Raw genomic sequence first — 16,304 nt, forward strand, 5'->3', positions numbered from 1 at the left:
TTATCACAGTTTTGCTGGGGTTGACAGACATCTGCTCCCTCAGGCACCAACCGTGAACAACGTCCATCGTGCTTTGGAGAATATTACAAGCTACCCTTCCCGATGTGGACCTTGCCAAGATGACAAGGTCATCCGCATTAGCTTGCAGATCAACTTTTCTTCTGTCAAGGGCATCAAGCAGACTATCCATCAGGAGCGACCACAGAAGGGGAGATAGTACCCCATCACAAGGGCAGCCTCTGGTAACCCTGACTAATCTAATGGCCTCGCCTTGAAGAGTCGTAGTTGTAGTTCTGTTTACCGACATGGCATAGATCCAGTCAGTTATGGTCGATTCTATGCCTTTCCTAGCCAGAGATGATACTATAGACTTAGGTAGTGCATTGTCAAATGCTCCTTCAATATCGAGAAATGCAGCAACCGCAATATCCTTGTTGCTGTCAAGGGATTGGGAAATTCTCTCTACATGGTTGTTCATTGCTAAATCTGTCGATTTAACTGTTTGATAAGAGGTGGTTATTCAGGGGGGATGAATGAAATGCCACCCTCCTGTATCCTCTCAAGTCCTTTCAACAGGAAGGATGTAAACCTGATTGGTTGTACCGATTTAGGGTGTAGGTCTTTCCGATCCACTTTAGGTATACAGGGTGTAACTGAAAAAGCGTAAAACATTTGAGGAGGTAATTCCTCATCGGAAAAAAGATAGGATCATTCATATAAAGAAATTTCATTGGAGCATCCCTTGTTAAGATACAGCCCTTTGAAGGGGGTACATAAAATTTGTATGAAAATTTTTTTCACAAGCACTGGAAAAGTTACAATATTGAAATTAACCTGACGTTTTGTACTACCAAAAAAGACACTCAGCCAATAATTTATTTGGTTTACCCCATGGTTGTAAGGGGTGGAAAACGCAACCCCTAAAATTTATTTCCAATTTAACTTTTTGTCTTATTATTTGTTTACCATTTAAAAATTTATTTCCGATAGCCTGTTTCATTCTCAAGAAAAAATGTTTCTTGGGTTTTTTGCCCAAAATAAACCAGTTCGTAGCAAAAAATTATTTTACGAACAACTACAGAGATACATCGTCATCAATGCGAACTGGATTTATTATTAACAAAACACACAACACGTAGAAATCATAGTAAATGTTCAATATGTCTACCTTCAGACATTACGCATGCGTATAGACGTCGGCGCATTGAGCCACTTATTCGCTCAAATATTCCTGGAGTCTCTCTGATTACCCTGCACGCATCGAAGATGCGGTTTCTTAGGTCCTCTACATCGCGAACAGGAGTACGATAAACTAAGCGGGCCAGTTCTGTGGTCCTCTTCGACCTATCCACTGATTTGCATATGTTTCAGTTAAATGCTGACGTGTTACTTACCAGCAGAGGTGTGTCTTCCGCGTGGAAAGCCAACTTGTTGAAGTTATTTTTTGGCTTGGGCACGTCAGCTGTGTACACCGCGCTTTGTGGGACTTGTGGAGAGTTTCTGTCCTATTCTGCATTGGCATCGCCGGTCGGCTAGAAAAGAACCGATTTGTGTCACCGTTGGTCTCGTGTAGCGAAAATTAGTTACCTTCGCCACGAGTCCGCACCATATCGGACTCTGTCGAAAGCCTTGCAGACTTCGAGGAATATCACTTCAATGGTAGGATGTCTTTTCAGGATGACGCGTTCTGCTCTGCTACTCAGAGGTTGTGGTCAAGCTCTGGGTAGAGATTTCAGTGCCCGAATTGAAATTTGGCCTGAGTCTTTCCGGGTCACAAGACCGTCTACCAACTCAAGGGTTGAGCACTCACATGGAAGCTAGAATCACATCCAGCCAGCCCCACTCACTTCCGAGCGGTGTGAAGTTCTGTTTGTTGAACTTCACTTTACTGTTTGTAGTGAATGCATGGTGGTTCCCTCTACCTAGCTGGAGACCCACTCGGTCTGCAGCTACATATAGTTGAGACTTTCTTTTGCGGGAGTATGTTCCCAATGAGCAGCTATTACGTCGTGACATCTATTGGGTAATAGTGAGAGTAGATGGTAGAGTACGCCGTCAATTGGTCCACTAGAAGTATCATTCAGTTCATCTTGAAATATAGGAGAATATATCCGTTGTGGAAGCATCTCACTTTTTGTCGCCGCCATATTTCAAGAAACTTCATTGTCAAACTGTCCAACTCGCTGTTTTGTGAATTTACAGAACAGTGGTTAAACAATAATTTTTATCCAATATGAAAAATTGGAATAATAGAGATAGATATAAATGAATATCGAGCTGTATTTGAATATAATCAGAAAAAATGGTAATGAAACCCAGTGTTACCGAGAACACCGAGAATAAAGCGAACTCTGTCATTTTTTCTCTGGCAACATCGCCTTTGAAGTTACGTAAACTGTCATCCGTAGAGAAATATTTTTCTCTCTATTCCTGTAACTTTTCAAAAATTGACCAGGCCTTAGTTTTTAAGTTTTTTGTACAATCCCATTCGATTGAATTTTTGAACTTCACAAGTCTGGTAACCCTACCAACATCTGCTATCTGACCATTACCTTCCCAGCAACATGGCAGCGAGGGTAGGACGAATTTGTGGTGCTGGTTTATTAAAACCCTCTAATTTATCGTCAGTTAACCAGGTAAATGGAAATACTTAACTCAAGAGGAAAATTATACTTTTAATAACAACAGGTTTTTCGTACCAACTCTCTATAGTTTTGTATTTGCAAATTGTTCTTTTGATACTGTTATGTCATCCTTTTATGTTTCAAGTATGAGGTTCTAACTCTGAAGATCATTGATTTATTTCTATTTTTTTAGATTAGTTTATATTCAACGACTAGAGAATGGACAAGAAGCAAAAAAGCAGTAAGTATTTACTGGGACTTTATTTTCTAATGCCACACAAATACTAAAACTCTCCTGAAAATATACCCTGGACATAGAAGAATATGACGTGACAAACACTCACTGTTCCTTATAATTTCAGCTTCTTGGAGGCCTTGGGGTATTGGCAGGCGGTGTCGGGGCCCTCGCGTTAGCATTAGATCAGTCAGTAAGAGCGTCTGATCTTGAACTACACCCTCCCAAAAACGTATGGAGTCATTCTGGAATGTTCAGTTCCCTCGATCATGCCAGGTGAGTCGACTTCAAAATTTCTTTCACACCATACAATAAATTTGAGTGCAATTCTATTTGATTCGATAATGACAATTTTGTGTCGAATACGCTTTTGAAATCTTCAGTAATCAATCTTTTATCTCGAATGTGTTTTAGAGGTTAAGTATTTAAGGAGTAATCATACTCAATTCATGACTTACATTAATTAAAACTTTCAACAACGTCTAGGAAAGAATTGATTTCTTGCCAGGGAACTGTGATCCTTTTGAGTTTGTTGCATGACTCATAAGAACGTTAATAAAATTTGCCAATATGAATATTCCTCGTCAATTGTACAACAAAAAACTTAGCTTTACATTTCAATTGTTTGCCTTAGTGTGAGGAGGGGCTATGAAGTCTACAAGCAAGTCTGTGCAGCCTGTCACTCTATGAGATTCATAGCTTACCGTAACTTGGTCGGTGTCACGCATTCCGAACAGGAAGCCAAGGCCGAGGCCGAGGAACAGATGATCGAAGACGGTCCTGACGAAGAAGGAAACATGTTCAAACGTCCAGGTAAATTGTCGGACTACTTCCCCAGTCCCTATTCCAATGAGGAAGCTGCCCGTGCTGCCAACAATGGTGCCTATCCCCCGATCTTAGCTACATTACCTCTGCCAGACATGGAGGTAAGTGAATTTTATTTTATTTACTTATTCATTTAGTTATACAGGGCTTTTCATGATGAGCGTTAATTAGCCGTTTCTGACAAACTGTTTAACGGATCGACCTGAAAATTTCGCAGTATGCTTAAATCAATATGACCCACATGCCTAAAATATTTCAGACGAAGCAGCGTTGTCGCTTCTACTGTAAAATAGCGGCTTCTTTGATTTTTCAAATGGAACACCCCATATATAATATCATATTATGATTCATTATCACTTTGTCAACGAATTCATATACTATTTTCCTATACCTATCTATTACCTTTTAGAAGATATAGAATAATTTCGATATTTTTTTTACCAAACATGAACTTTTATAAATGCTGATAATCTTGAACTCTCTTGCACTAAAACGATCAAATTTGAAATGGAGTGGAGTGATACTATGAGGATCTTCACTCCGAGTCATATTTTCATTTGCCTCATACAGGTCTTCAAAAAATGCAGATACTTTAAACACATGAAAAAATGAGTGGAACTCAATTTTTTCAAGTGGAACACCCTGTATATTTCAAAATTTTTGAGCTCTACTTCCAATTTTAGATTGACTTTGTTCAGATAATACTATTTCTATTTTGAACCGTTTTTGAGATAAACTGTTTCAAACGGAAACTGACGTGGTTTTCTTGCTTGTTTTTTTGAATTCATCACTTATTTTGGATATTCAACATTTGTTTTTATACTTAGTAATATTTCTTTTTGATCCAGTTTTGTAACTGTCTCAGATCAGTCAATTCGAAATTGGTATGTACCTACCTTAGAAAAAGTTACAATTTGTATACATTGAGGTATTGGTCTCTAACGTACAACAGTACACATTAATATTTTTTAATAGTGTGTTTTGGAAAAATAAATAAACCAATTATTTAACGTCAGACTTTCGTTGGTGGTTTTGACTGATTGTGATAGCTACCAATTATAATAGAATAATGTAAAGATTAGGTTACAGTAATGAAGATTTCTTGAATTTATTAATAATTTATGGTGAGTGCAATAGAATTGCAAGTAGAACATGCTGAGTATTTCATGAAAGATATCCACAACTTCCGAAGCCGAATAATAATGTGATAAATCGACTAATAAAAAACTGTAGGTTGAATGGAACCTTCCGTCCAAAAATCATTCGTAAGAAGACTAAAGTGGATGATGATGACAATGGTATAACAGTTTTGGGATACTTTCATGCATTTCCAAATGCTTCTCTGCAAGAGGCTGAAAGGGAGATAGATATACCCTACGTGACAATTTGTCGAATTCTTAATAAGCATAAATGGCATCCCTATAAGTTCTACTGTGTCCAACATTTGAAAGAGACTGATTTACCTCGTAGACTGGAATTCTTTGAATGGTTACTTGTCAAGACTCAAGAGGATGAACATTTCCTTGACAATATCATATGGACAGATGAGGCCAAGTTCACAAAAAATTGAGTTTTCAAAAGACACAACAGTCATTATTGGGCGCCAGAAAATCCCCATGTTGTCCGCCAAAGGGGTTTTCAAGAAAGATGGCAATTCAATGTATTTTGTGCCATAAAGAATGAGTCAATTTTTTATATCGAGTTTTATGATGATAATTTGAATGCATCAAAATATCAAAATTTACTGAGGAATGGAATTCAAATGATTTTAAATAATAGACCAGGAAGAGAACGTGTATGGTACCAAATGGATGGTGCTCCACCCCATAATTCTCATTCAGTCAGCGAAGCTTCAACCTAAATCTTCGAAGACAGATGAATTGGTAATAATGGACCTTTTCGTTGGCCTCCTAGAACACCAGATGGCAATCCATTAGATTATTTCGTGTGGGGTTTCATTAAAAATATGGTTTACTCTACTCCAATAACAACAATGGAAGATATGAAATCGAGAGTTACAACTGCTTTCAATAGTTTGACTCCAGACTTGATCAGAAGCGCTACACATGACAATCTTTTGAAGAGATCACATGTTTGTTCAAGTAGAGGTGGAGATGTGTTTGAACATATTCTGAAATACACTGACGATTAAATTAACTAATTAATTTATGGGTTTATTATTTTCAGTTCGTGTTTCAGCGTTGATAAAACTATTGTTTGAAGAGAAGTTTCATTCGATGGTTGAGGAGTATTTTAATAATTATCTTTTCATTGTATTATCTGTGACTAATTGAGAAACATCAAACGAAATCTGTTTTACGAAAATGAGTGATGAACAAGGAAACCATGTCAATTTCCGTTTGAAACAGTTTATCTCGAAAACGGTTCAAAATAGAAATAGTATTATCTGAACAAAGTTAATATGAAATTGGATGTAGAGCTTAAAAATGTTGAAATATACAGGGTGTTTCTTTTGAAAAAATTGAGTTCCACTCATTTTTTCATGAGATCAAAGTATCTGCATTTTTTGAAGACCCTGTATGAGGCAAATGAAAATATGACTCGGAGTGAAGATCCTCATAGTATCACTCCACTCCATTTTAAATTTGATCGTTTTAGTGCAAGAGAGTTCAAGATTATCAGCAATTATAAAAGTTCATGTTTGGTAAAAAAAATATCGAAATTAATTTATATCTTATACATTTGAACTAATATAATTCTAACAGGCAAGTAACAGTAGACACAATACAACAACACAAGCAGAGATTATTAGATGGCTAAGAATATGGTTTTTAAAGCGGGAAATTGATATATTAAAGTTTTTAAGGTTATTTAAAGAGCTAGCCAATCAAAGAGTTCTGGGAATAAAGCTGTTATATGAATCTGTGAAAAGAAACTTAAAACGTTTGCATTTGTCTAGTTGAACGACTGATACTCAGTCTGTTGATAATTTTGAATAGAAGTAATAAATCTCTATGTTTCCGGCGAGCCTCAAGAGAAGGTATGTTCAAAATGCAGTCCAATGCAGTTATACGCATCTTGAAGGCAATATATCGCAGGAAATTGTGCTGTACGACCTCGAGTTTCACTTTTTGTGTAACTTAATGAGGGGACTAAACTGTGGAACAATTATCGAGATGAGATCTAACCAGGGAAAAATAAAGAGATTTAATAGCAATGATGTTGGTGAAATCACGAGTGGTTTTCTTTATAAAGCCAAGCGTCTTCATAGATTTTTGAATTACAGCGGAAATGTGTGATTTATAGCTAAGTGTGGAGTCTAGGATCACACCTAGATCTTTGGTTTCAATAGCAGAATGTAAGATCCTATTATTCATACTATATTTGAAAGTGATTGAGTGATGTGTTCGATGAAAGCAAAGAATTTGGCATTTGGATGCATTCTAACACATACGATTTTGCAAACACCAATTAGATAGGCAATCTATATAGTTTTGTTGACATAATCTATCAGCTTCACTTTTGATTATTTTGAAACATTTTAAATCGTCGGCAAATAGCAAAGCTTCGCTTTCATGGAAAAAGCTGATTAGATTGTTGATAAAAAAGTTATACAACAGTGGTCCCAAATGTGAACCTTGTGGAATACCCGATGTAACTAACATTAGAATAGAAAGGAAAAGCAGTGAGAACAAGTTATATCAAGACATCCCTTTGCAGGAACTCATCTGAGCTGTAATAATAACTGCTTATCCAATCCAATATCCTACCACCTAACCCAAATGGCATACAGTTTTTTAATCAATAAATCATGAGAGACCCGATCGAAGGCTTTAGAAACATCAACCTGTGCAGATATCTCAAGTGTTTTTGTTATGTAGTGCTGGTAATAAATTAGGTTGGATACTATAGATCTACCATTTGTGAACCCATGCTGCTCTGGTATAATTAATGATCTACAAACCATGAACCAAATGAACCATGTTGTATCTTTTTTGTAGAATAAATACACGTCTTGCGCCAGTAGAAGTACCTCACATTAGTATATTTTGAGCCATGTGAGAATAGGCCAAAGAATAATAGACCATCTTGATACCATCTAAGTCAAGCAACTCTTTGAGCTGGTGTATTGCAAATATTGCCTGGTTCAATTTTCTACACACATGATCAATGTGCGGCTCCCAAGACAAGATTTTATCTAAGTACCATACCTAGGAGTTTGGCTGTATCAGATAGTTGGAGACGTTTTTGAGATTCAATGTCTTTCTCAAGAAGAAACCCAAGTGAATTATTTTATTTGCATTCAGTTTCAGTTGGTTTCTGTCACACCAAGAAACCATAGCGTCCATGACTGAGTTTATATTGAATTCTAACTCATCTGATATGGTAATGTCATCTGGGAACATTACGATGTAACCATGTTTGATATATTTCGGGAGATTATTTATATACGCTGAGGATACACTACAAAAACACACAAAAGTGTGTTTTGAATTTCCACAAAATAAACAAGTCGTCAGTCAAAGAAGTGAAATCATTTATATAGATTGAAAACAGCAGCGGTCCTAATATTGAACCTTGTGGTACACCAAGCATAATATCTTGAATATATGATGCAGTGTTATTCAGAGTCACAACCACTTTTCTGTCAGATAAATATGACTTAATCCATTCAAATAAGAATCCTCCGATACCAATGTTGTACAATTTACTGATCATAATTTCATTTCTTACTGAATCAAATGCTTTCGCCAGATCAACTAAGATTGAGACTACATACTTTCCCTTATCAATGTTATTGTAAATGAACTCAAACTTACTAGCAATAACTGTTTCAACCGATCTAGCTTTTCTAAAGCCATGTTGTTGATCAGACAAGATTCTGTATTCTTCAAGGAATAGAACAATTCTATTTGCAACAATTTTTTCTAGTAGTTTTGATGGCACATTTAATCATGAAATTTGGCAATAGTTGTCAATATCTACTTGGGAACCTTCTTTATGTATTGGTATAACCTTTGCGGTTTCCCACACTTCAGGAAAAACTCCCTCAAATATTGATTTATTCATGAGCTTCACTAGAATGCCCGGTATTGTTGGAATCAAATCCACTCCATGATTCATTTTTCAAATTATTCGTCCTTAGTATCTCAGGTTCCAACACTTCCTCGAAGAAAACAGAGTTTTCATGGAAAGTTATCTTGTTATTTTGATGGGCAATAAATTTGTTATTATTATTATCATAATCGAGGCTGCGCGCGGCCTTGACTACGTCACATTTGATTTATGGCTGCCAGTGGCGGCCGGCGTTATTTTCTTTAGGGCATGATTTACAACAATATGTTATTCTGCAGGTGAGGACTACATCTTCGCCCTACTAACAGGCTACTGCGATCCTCCCGCGGGCGTGGTGCTGCGAGAAGGCCAGTACTTCAACCCCTACTTCCCAGGGGGGGCTATTTCGATGGCGCAAGCGCTGTACAACGAAGCCATCGAGTATTCCGATGGGACGCCTGCGACGGCCAGCCAGTTGGCCAAAGATGTATCCACTTTCCTGAAATGGACCGCGGAACCCGAGCACGACGACAGGAAGAAAATGCTCATCAAATGTATAGGCATATTCGCGATGCTGGCAGGTCTTTGCTACTACATGAAGAGACTCAAGTTTTCTTCGCTGAAGACGCGTAAGATCGAGTTCAGGCCCAAGAAGTAGGGCGGGGCGGGTACCGTAGCGTGACATTTAGCAAGATTTCAACTGTATTAAGCATAATTTTCTTATACTGTACATATAATTGTGATTTACTCTTTTTTCCCATCATTTTAAAACAGGTGTCTGTTTGGCACGTGGTGAGTTTATTTATTTTTTCTGTGGTTCGTCGTGATGCGAACCAAATGTCACGTTCTTTGAATAAAAATGTTGAGTAAGGGGTGTTTTTCTTTGCGATTTTTATACACTGCGATATATTGAAACTTTCCCTTTTTGTATAGCAAAAATGACACTTGGTCACACATGATTACTGTTGACTTGTTTGAAGATAAGTTTAAAGCTTTTTTACATACATAAACAGCTGTGCGAAGTTGTATAACTCTAAATTTTAAGGAATTTTAAAAAGTAATCAAAATACTGTGGAAATATATCAGAAACAGATCAATGACGTTAGATTAAAAAACCAAATTATCAAAGAACAATTCGTTCAGGACAGTCTCAACTCCCTACACGGTAGGCTAATGGACCGACACCTATCAGAAAACAACTACTCCCCTGGCTAATACCACGAAGGGCGTTGGATTATATCTTAAAGGTGTCAGTGCAGGATTCTTCACAGAAGTTATTCCTACATATGCTGTTGGTGATACAACAGCCGCAATAAATTTTCGGGCTGTTTGGCCACTCGTTTGGCCATCTGTCTACTGTGTAGGGAGTTGAGACTGGCCTGAAATTATTCTTTGTCGGTAGCCAAGCGGTTCGGCGTCGGTGATTTGTTCACTCAGTCGAATTGACTGCCTTGTTGGTCGGTGGTTGAAGCCCTAGTCTGAACGATCGATCTTCACTTGCTATCGTCCAACCCGTGTTAGGAATCACACGTCAAAAGGTAAGACCTCGTTAATCCTTAGCTCGCACAAGTTTCGACTTCTGAGGGTTGTCGTTCGTAGGGGTGCGACAGCTGGTTAACGGAAAAACAGATTTTGTTTTTTTAATTTGATTTATAGCCAGTCTTCAAGTATGCCCAGTGACTATATGTGATTGAATGAAAAAGTCCAATAATGTTGCATGTGACGGTTGGAAAATGATCAATGAAAATAGTAACAGAGCAGCATACCTATTTGATTCCAAATAGGCTGCTATATGACAAACAGAGAAATTGTTGCAATGGATTGACATCTGAGTCAAAGACGGGGTGCCACAGGGCTCTGCTCCAGGACCTCTATTGTTTCTTCTCTATGTCAATGATCTTCCTCAACATATAAAGGGGGGTTACGTCAAAATGTTTGCTGATAATACAACGATAACTATAGCAGGCAATAATGCTGAGCAACTCAGCAAATCTGAACACATTATTGATCAGTACAGTACCTGGTGCCAAAGAAATAAGCTTATTCTAAATACTTCTAAATCGATCAGTGTTAACTTCCACTTCAGAAGAAATATTTCAATTGGTCGACGCTCTAGCTAGGATATTAAAACTTCTGAAGAAATGAAGTTTTTAGGGACCTACCTAGACGCTAATCTAAATTGGGATAGGCAGGTGGACTATATATGTGCTAAGTTAAATAGAGCATATTATGCCATAAAACAGTTGAAATCCTGTTTGGATGAAACTGGCTCACTCAGCATATATTATGCCATGGCCTACCCTCATATAAGTCTGAATATTATGGCTTGGGGCAGAGCAAGGGATTTTTTTTCATAGCACAGAAACGCATCATAAGGCTAATCTTCAATATGGATTTCCGGGATATCTGCCGGCCCGTCTTTATAGACAAAAAATATTGACAGCCCCATCCATCTTCATTCTTGAGTGTATTTCATTTTTTAGGCGAAACAATAAATTATATGACGAGACTGCTTCAGATCACAGTCATAATACAAGAATTCTATATCAGCGACCAGAGTTTTCCAAGAAAATACTCAGGTCGGTGTTTATTTCGGTGTTCTCCACTTCTCCAACTTTAGACAAAAAAAATTGTTCTAAAAATACAAAAAATATTGAAATCACTTAATGCATAACGGAGATTTTTAACAAAATTATTTGGAATTGAAAACTGAGGAGTTTTTGGATACAGTAAATTTATTTATTTATACTATACATTAACAACATGTATACAACGAAAAAAAAAAGGTCACATATGTAGTTATTGAGTTGTTTCAAGCTAATATTCCAAATGAGCGCCATTTGAATCGGTGGCAAAAAATATCGTTTTAGTTTCGCAAAAGCAAAGAAGAAAATAAGTGGTAACGTGACAATTTCTGCCCATCGTTCAAATCGTGCGGCATCCACTTTTCAATACGTTTCAAACCATCAAAAACCGCATGGGAGCTGACACCCAGTTTTATCGTCATCCCACGCACCGTTTTCGATGGGTCAGTCTCCACCAGGCTCCTCAAATCCTCGTCCTGGATTACTGTAGGTCGACCACTTCGGCGTTCATCTTCGAGGCTAAAATCTCCGGAACGAAATTTTGCAAACCAACGTTGATCAGTTCGTTCATCAACACTATCATTGTCATATGCCTGGTTAATGTTTCGGTCTGTATCAGCAGCGCTTTGGTTCAATTCGAAAATCGCCCAACATTACATAATAATGAGCTCAGTGATTTTTCGAAGAAAATTTTTCACGCGCCATCTATTCGTGAAAAGCTTGACTACACAATACAATGTGATGAACACGCTGGGAAACTATTCATTTCTATGTTCACCTAGCAAATTTTCATGTCGATGCCGGTATAATCAGATAATAGATAACAACACTATGAATATGATTTTTCACATTCGCCATTTATATTTGAAAAGCCGAACTATTGAATACAATGTGATGAATTGATTAGGAAAGTATTTATTTTCACATTAACCGAGCAAATTTTCGTGTCAGTTCTGGTCATCAGGCAATAGATGGCAACAGTAGGATATTATATGTTAACTAATTGTAGGACGGCATTGAAAATATTCCACATGATAATAATATATAATATCATTTGATAAATTAGACGAATTATTAAGGATAAGGATGTGAGAGGGGGGGAGAATTGGAAAAATGCTCTCAATTTTAGATATATCCAGGAGAGTTTTGTTCACCACTTGCGTGATGAATCAAGTATATTACATTTTTGAATCGTGGAACATTGAGCTGATGTTTGTATCTGTATCTGTAGAGTAGGGAGGGTGAGTAGAGGCCCACAGAACTTAGGCCACATGTGACCCATTGTACATCCTCCCGAGGAGTTGTCCTCCCAGGTCATCGTCCATCTTGTCCTTTCCAGGAAGGTGGGCTGGTCACTAGGATACTTCTCCTTTATATCGGCATGTGTAGGCCAAGACTCGCCGAACACACACTCTCTTACTGACGATAACTCCGGGCACTCGCATAGGACATGCCTGACAGTATCATCTTTCTGTTCACACATCCTGCATAGAGGTGTGTACACTAACCCCATATTGTGGAGCCCTTAGTTGACAGTCAGAAAACCTACTGTTTCATCCCATCTCTTTAGGGATTGATCATGAGTGTGTCGTTTGGCTAATTCCGCAATTGCCGAAGTCATCAGGCCGTAGGTACCACTGAGTCCTAAAATGCTTAGTCCAGCCGTGTCCTTGGCTGAATAGTCGGCAATACGATTACCTTTACTCCTGTCGTGCCCTATAACCCACCTCAGGATAATGATATTATCTACCGAGGCTTTGGCTAAATCTTGCTGGCACTCTAGTACTAGCTCTGGGGTAACACGTTGTCTGTTCAAGGCTAATAGGGCTTGTCTGCTATCAGTGCAGAATGTTATGTTTTTGCCAGAAATTCCTTTCATGGATATTTTTTTTTGTGGCGATTGTGATACCAACCAGTTCTGTTTGGACCACACTGGTATTTTTTCCCATTCCCTACTTAATCCTTAGGTTAAGTGATCTGGAGTACAGTCCACATCCTGGGCCTTCTTTGGTTTTTGAGCCGTCCGTATACATGCGTATTGCATTTGTAGCATCTGACTCAGTGTTCTGTTTTTATTTCTCCTTAACGAACAGATCCCAGAGGGGTCAGACCAGTATTTAATTCCATTGCCACGGTTGGTGTTGTTCTCATGGCTCCTGTGATGTTTAAACAAGTCAGTCGCTGTATTTGATATAACTTTTGGATGACCATTGCGTTGCTTGTAGAACTTTCGATCCCCATGCAATCTACATGTTAACATAGGTCTTATTATTGTAGTATAGATCCAGGTGACCAGCGTTCGATCTAGCTATTTCGCTGCTCCGGGCAAAATAAATTTTGTCGCCTTTTACCCATGCGTTATTCCATAGATGGTATAATTTCAACCTATTTTTGTCGCCCCTCATTTTTGCCGCCGGGCAACTGTCCGGTTTGCCCCCCTAGATCGGGCGCAGGAGTGAAAGACCCCTTGAACGCGTTCCTTGAACTGATGTCGTCAGGAGAATGGAAAAATGATGTATTCAGAAAGTTGCATAAAATATCGCCGACGTAAATGACAAAGAAAATAGGGCCAAGAATAGAACCCAGCGAAACCCCCCGTTTTGTCTAAGTGAAGATATGTTACATAATGATTTTGAACGAATTTCAAAGTGTCTTTTCGAAACCAATTTGCAACTCGACTAGTTTCGCTCAACTCCTCCGGAAGCAGGCTTGAGCTGAGAAATTGCAGTCGCTAATTTGACCGTCATAGAAATGAAATCGTATTCTGAAAATAGTTGCAGATTTGAAATGAATGAAGAAAAATCAGGTATATCTTTTTTTAATTTTTCATGGGATTCATTAATTTATTAAATACTGTACGAAAGATTTTTATAAGAAATTGCAGAATTATTTCGTTTAGTGGTAGTTACATGAACAATATTTTTTTAGAAAAATTTAACGTGCCATTTTCCGCTTCATATGAGGAAATACAATAAATTTATATAAAAAAATAACAGACGACAGTTTTTCCAAAACTTCAAAGAATCACTCTGACTAACTACAAGAAACTACATGCAGTTCTGGTGTATGGGAGAAGTGTTTATGAAGGATTCACTCTGCAGGGGTGCAGTTTCACCATATTTCTATATTTTCAATCTTTGTTTTGAATACATATTGAATATCAATTGAACGCGCATTGTATTTTGATATTCGATCAACACGACTCGAAACTTTATGAACAAACTCTAATTGCTCATTATACGAGAATTTAAGACATTCATTTAACTGTTGCCTTCTAGTTTGCATGTTTTCAAACTTTTGATTGCTTGAAATCAACCCATCCAAGGCATTCCTCGTAACTCGTCAAAAATGTCACTTTTCAATAACGTTCATATCAATAAAGTTTTTGGCTACCTCCCGATACCTACAGTCCCAGTCTAGCCCACCATTAATTCAAATAGTTCAACCTGTCTAACTCTGAAAAAGATCGTAATGTGGCCGTCAGATCCGAGAAATCAGTGTAATACAGGGTTAGCCAAAACTTTCAACCAAATTTAATTGATTTCCGATTGCGAGAAATATAATTCACAGAAAGTAAACGGCGAAGGGCACTGTGTGTGTGATTTTGCGTATCATTTGATTTGTGTTTTTGTGTTGTTTTTCTATTTTGAAGATTCTTCCTTTTTCATGCAATTTTTAAATTTTTTTGCCTGTTGTGTTTTTGTGCGTTGTTAGGCGTAGTGTGCTGATGTGTGTGCGTTTTTGTTTTCAGTCAATGCGGTTTTTCGAATTTTTTTCTGGCGATTTTTGTGTTTGAGCGTCTTTTTAGTATTTTGAGATCCTAGCGTAGTTTATACTAATTTATATGTGTGTCTGTGTGTGTGTTGTGTGATATTCACTGTGTGTTTTGCAGTGGGATTATTTGCAGTGCGCTACTTTTTTTTATCGCGTTTTGTGTTTTTATATGTTATGTTTTATGGTTGTGTGTTTCGTGTCGTGTGTAGTATATTGTGCATGCTTTTTTGTGTCTATTTCATTTATTGCGGCTTGTTTCTTGTGTGTTTTATGTTCTGTCATGTATTTTATGATATTTGCTGTATGTTTTTTGTGTTTTGTGTTGTGTGTTATGTGTAGTGGGCGATTTTTTGTTTTTTATCGCGTTTTGTGTTTTTATGTGTTATGTTTTATGGTTGTATGTTTTGTGTTGTACGTTTGTTTTCAGTCGTGTGTCGTATGGGTTTTTTGTGTCTATTTCATTTATTGTGTTTTTGTGTGTGTTGCGTTTGTTGCGTCTTGTTTCTTGGGTATTCTCTCATGTGTTGTATGATGTTTTTTGTGTTGTGTGTTATAAGTGGTATTATGTTGGGTATTGCATGTGTATTCACTGCATTATTTTGTTTCTTGCGTGTTATAGAAAAAATCAGGCGTATTTTTGAGTATTTTAGAATATCTTGGCTTGTGTTGGGTGTGCTTTTTCCGTTATTTGCTTTTTGACGGTTTTTGAGTTTTTTGCCTCTTATATGTGTTGTGTACCTATGTGTCTGTTGTGTTATTAACTGTATTGTGTGTTTCTTGCAATTTTCACGTGTTTTGAGTTTATCGTGTTTTTTATTGTTTATGTAGTGTGTCGTGTCCTCCAATAAGAATATTGTGTAAAATACTGGCATTTCTTGATTTCGTTTTGTATAGAATTTGGACTAGTTTTTGGAAAAGAGAGTTTTTGGCTTTCTACTACTAGTTCTTTTGAAGCGACCATTTGTGTTCAATAATGATAATAATGTATCCACTGTTGGTTCACTAGACACATATGGTATGCCATGATTACATTGAAACTACTTATTTAACCGAATCAACTAATACAAACTTGTGAATCGTCAGGTATTTATTGGACATTCTAATAAAAATCGGAGTTATATGATGCTTAAATTTTAAGATATAAACATACTTGGAAGCAGGTGACAAACAAGTAAAGAAACGAACAAAAATAATAATTGGAGCTGAAATGCAAAATGGTCAGAGATAGAAACGTTGAAAATCGAA

The 16,304-nt window shown here is 37.3% G+C and overlaps 1 protein-coding gene across 1 annotated transcript; it reads left to right on the forward strand.

Annotated features, from left to right (window-relative positions):
• Positions 1-2,359: 2,359 nt before the first annotated feature.
• Cyt-c1 (Cytochrome c1) lies at positions 2,360-9,570 on the forward strand. The gene is given in 6 exon segments (XM_023173910.2): positions 2,360-2,636; positions 2,818-2,865; positions 2,987-3,135; positions 3,494-3,750; positions 3,753-3,785; positions 9,000-9,570. Coding segments are annotated over 6 exon segments (918 nt in total). The 5' UTR covers positions 2,360-2,564; the 3' UTR covers positions 9,359-9,570.
• The last annotated feature ends 6,734 nt before the right edge of the window (positions 9,571-16,304 follow it).

This window comes from Leptinotarsa decemlineata, unplaced genomic scaffold, assembly GCF_025532065.1.
Source record: "Leptinotarsa decemlineata unplaced genomic scaffold, Ldec_3_MD MMD2_P_RNA_scaffold_12, whole genome shotgun sequence".
Classification (NCBI taxonomy): Eukaryota; Metazoa; Arthropoda; class Insecta; order Coleoptera; family Chrysomelidae; genus Leptinotarsa; species Leptinotarsa decemlineata.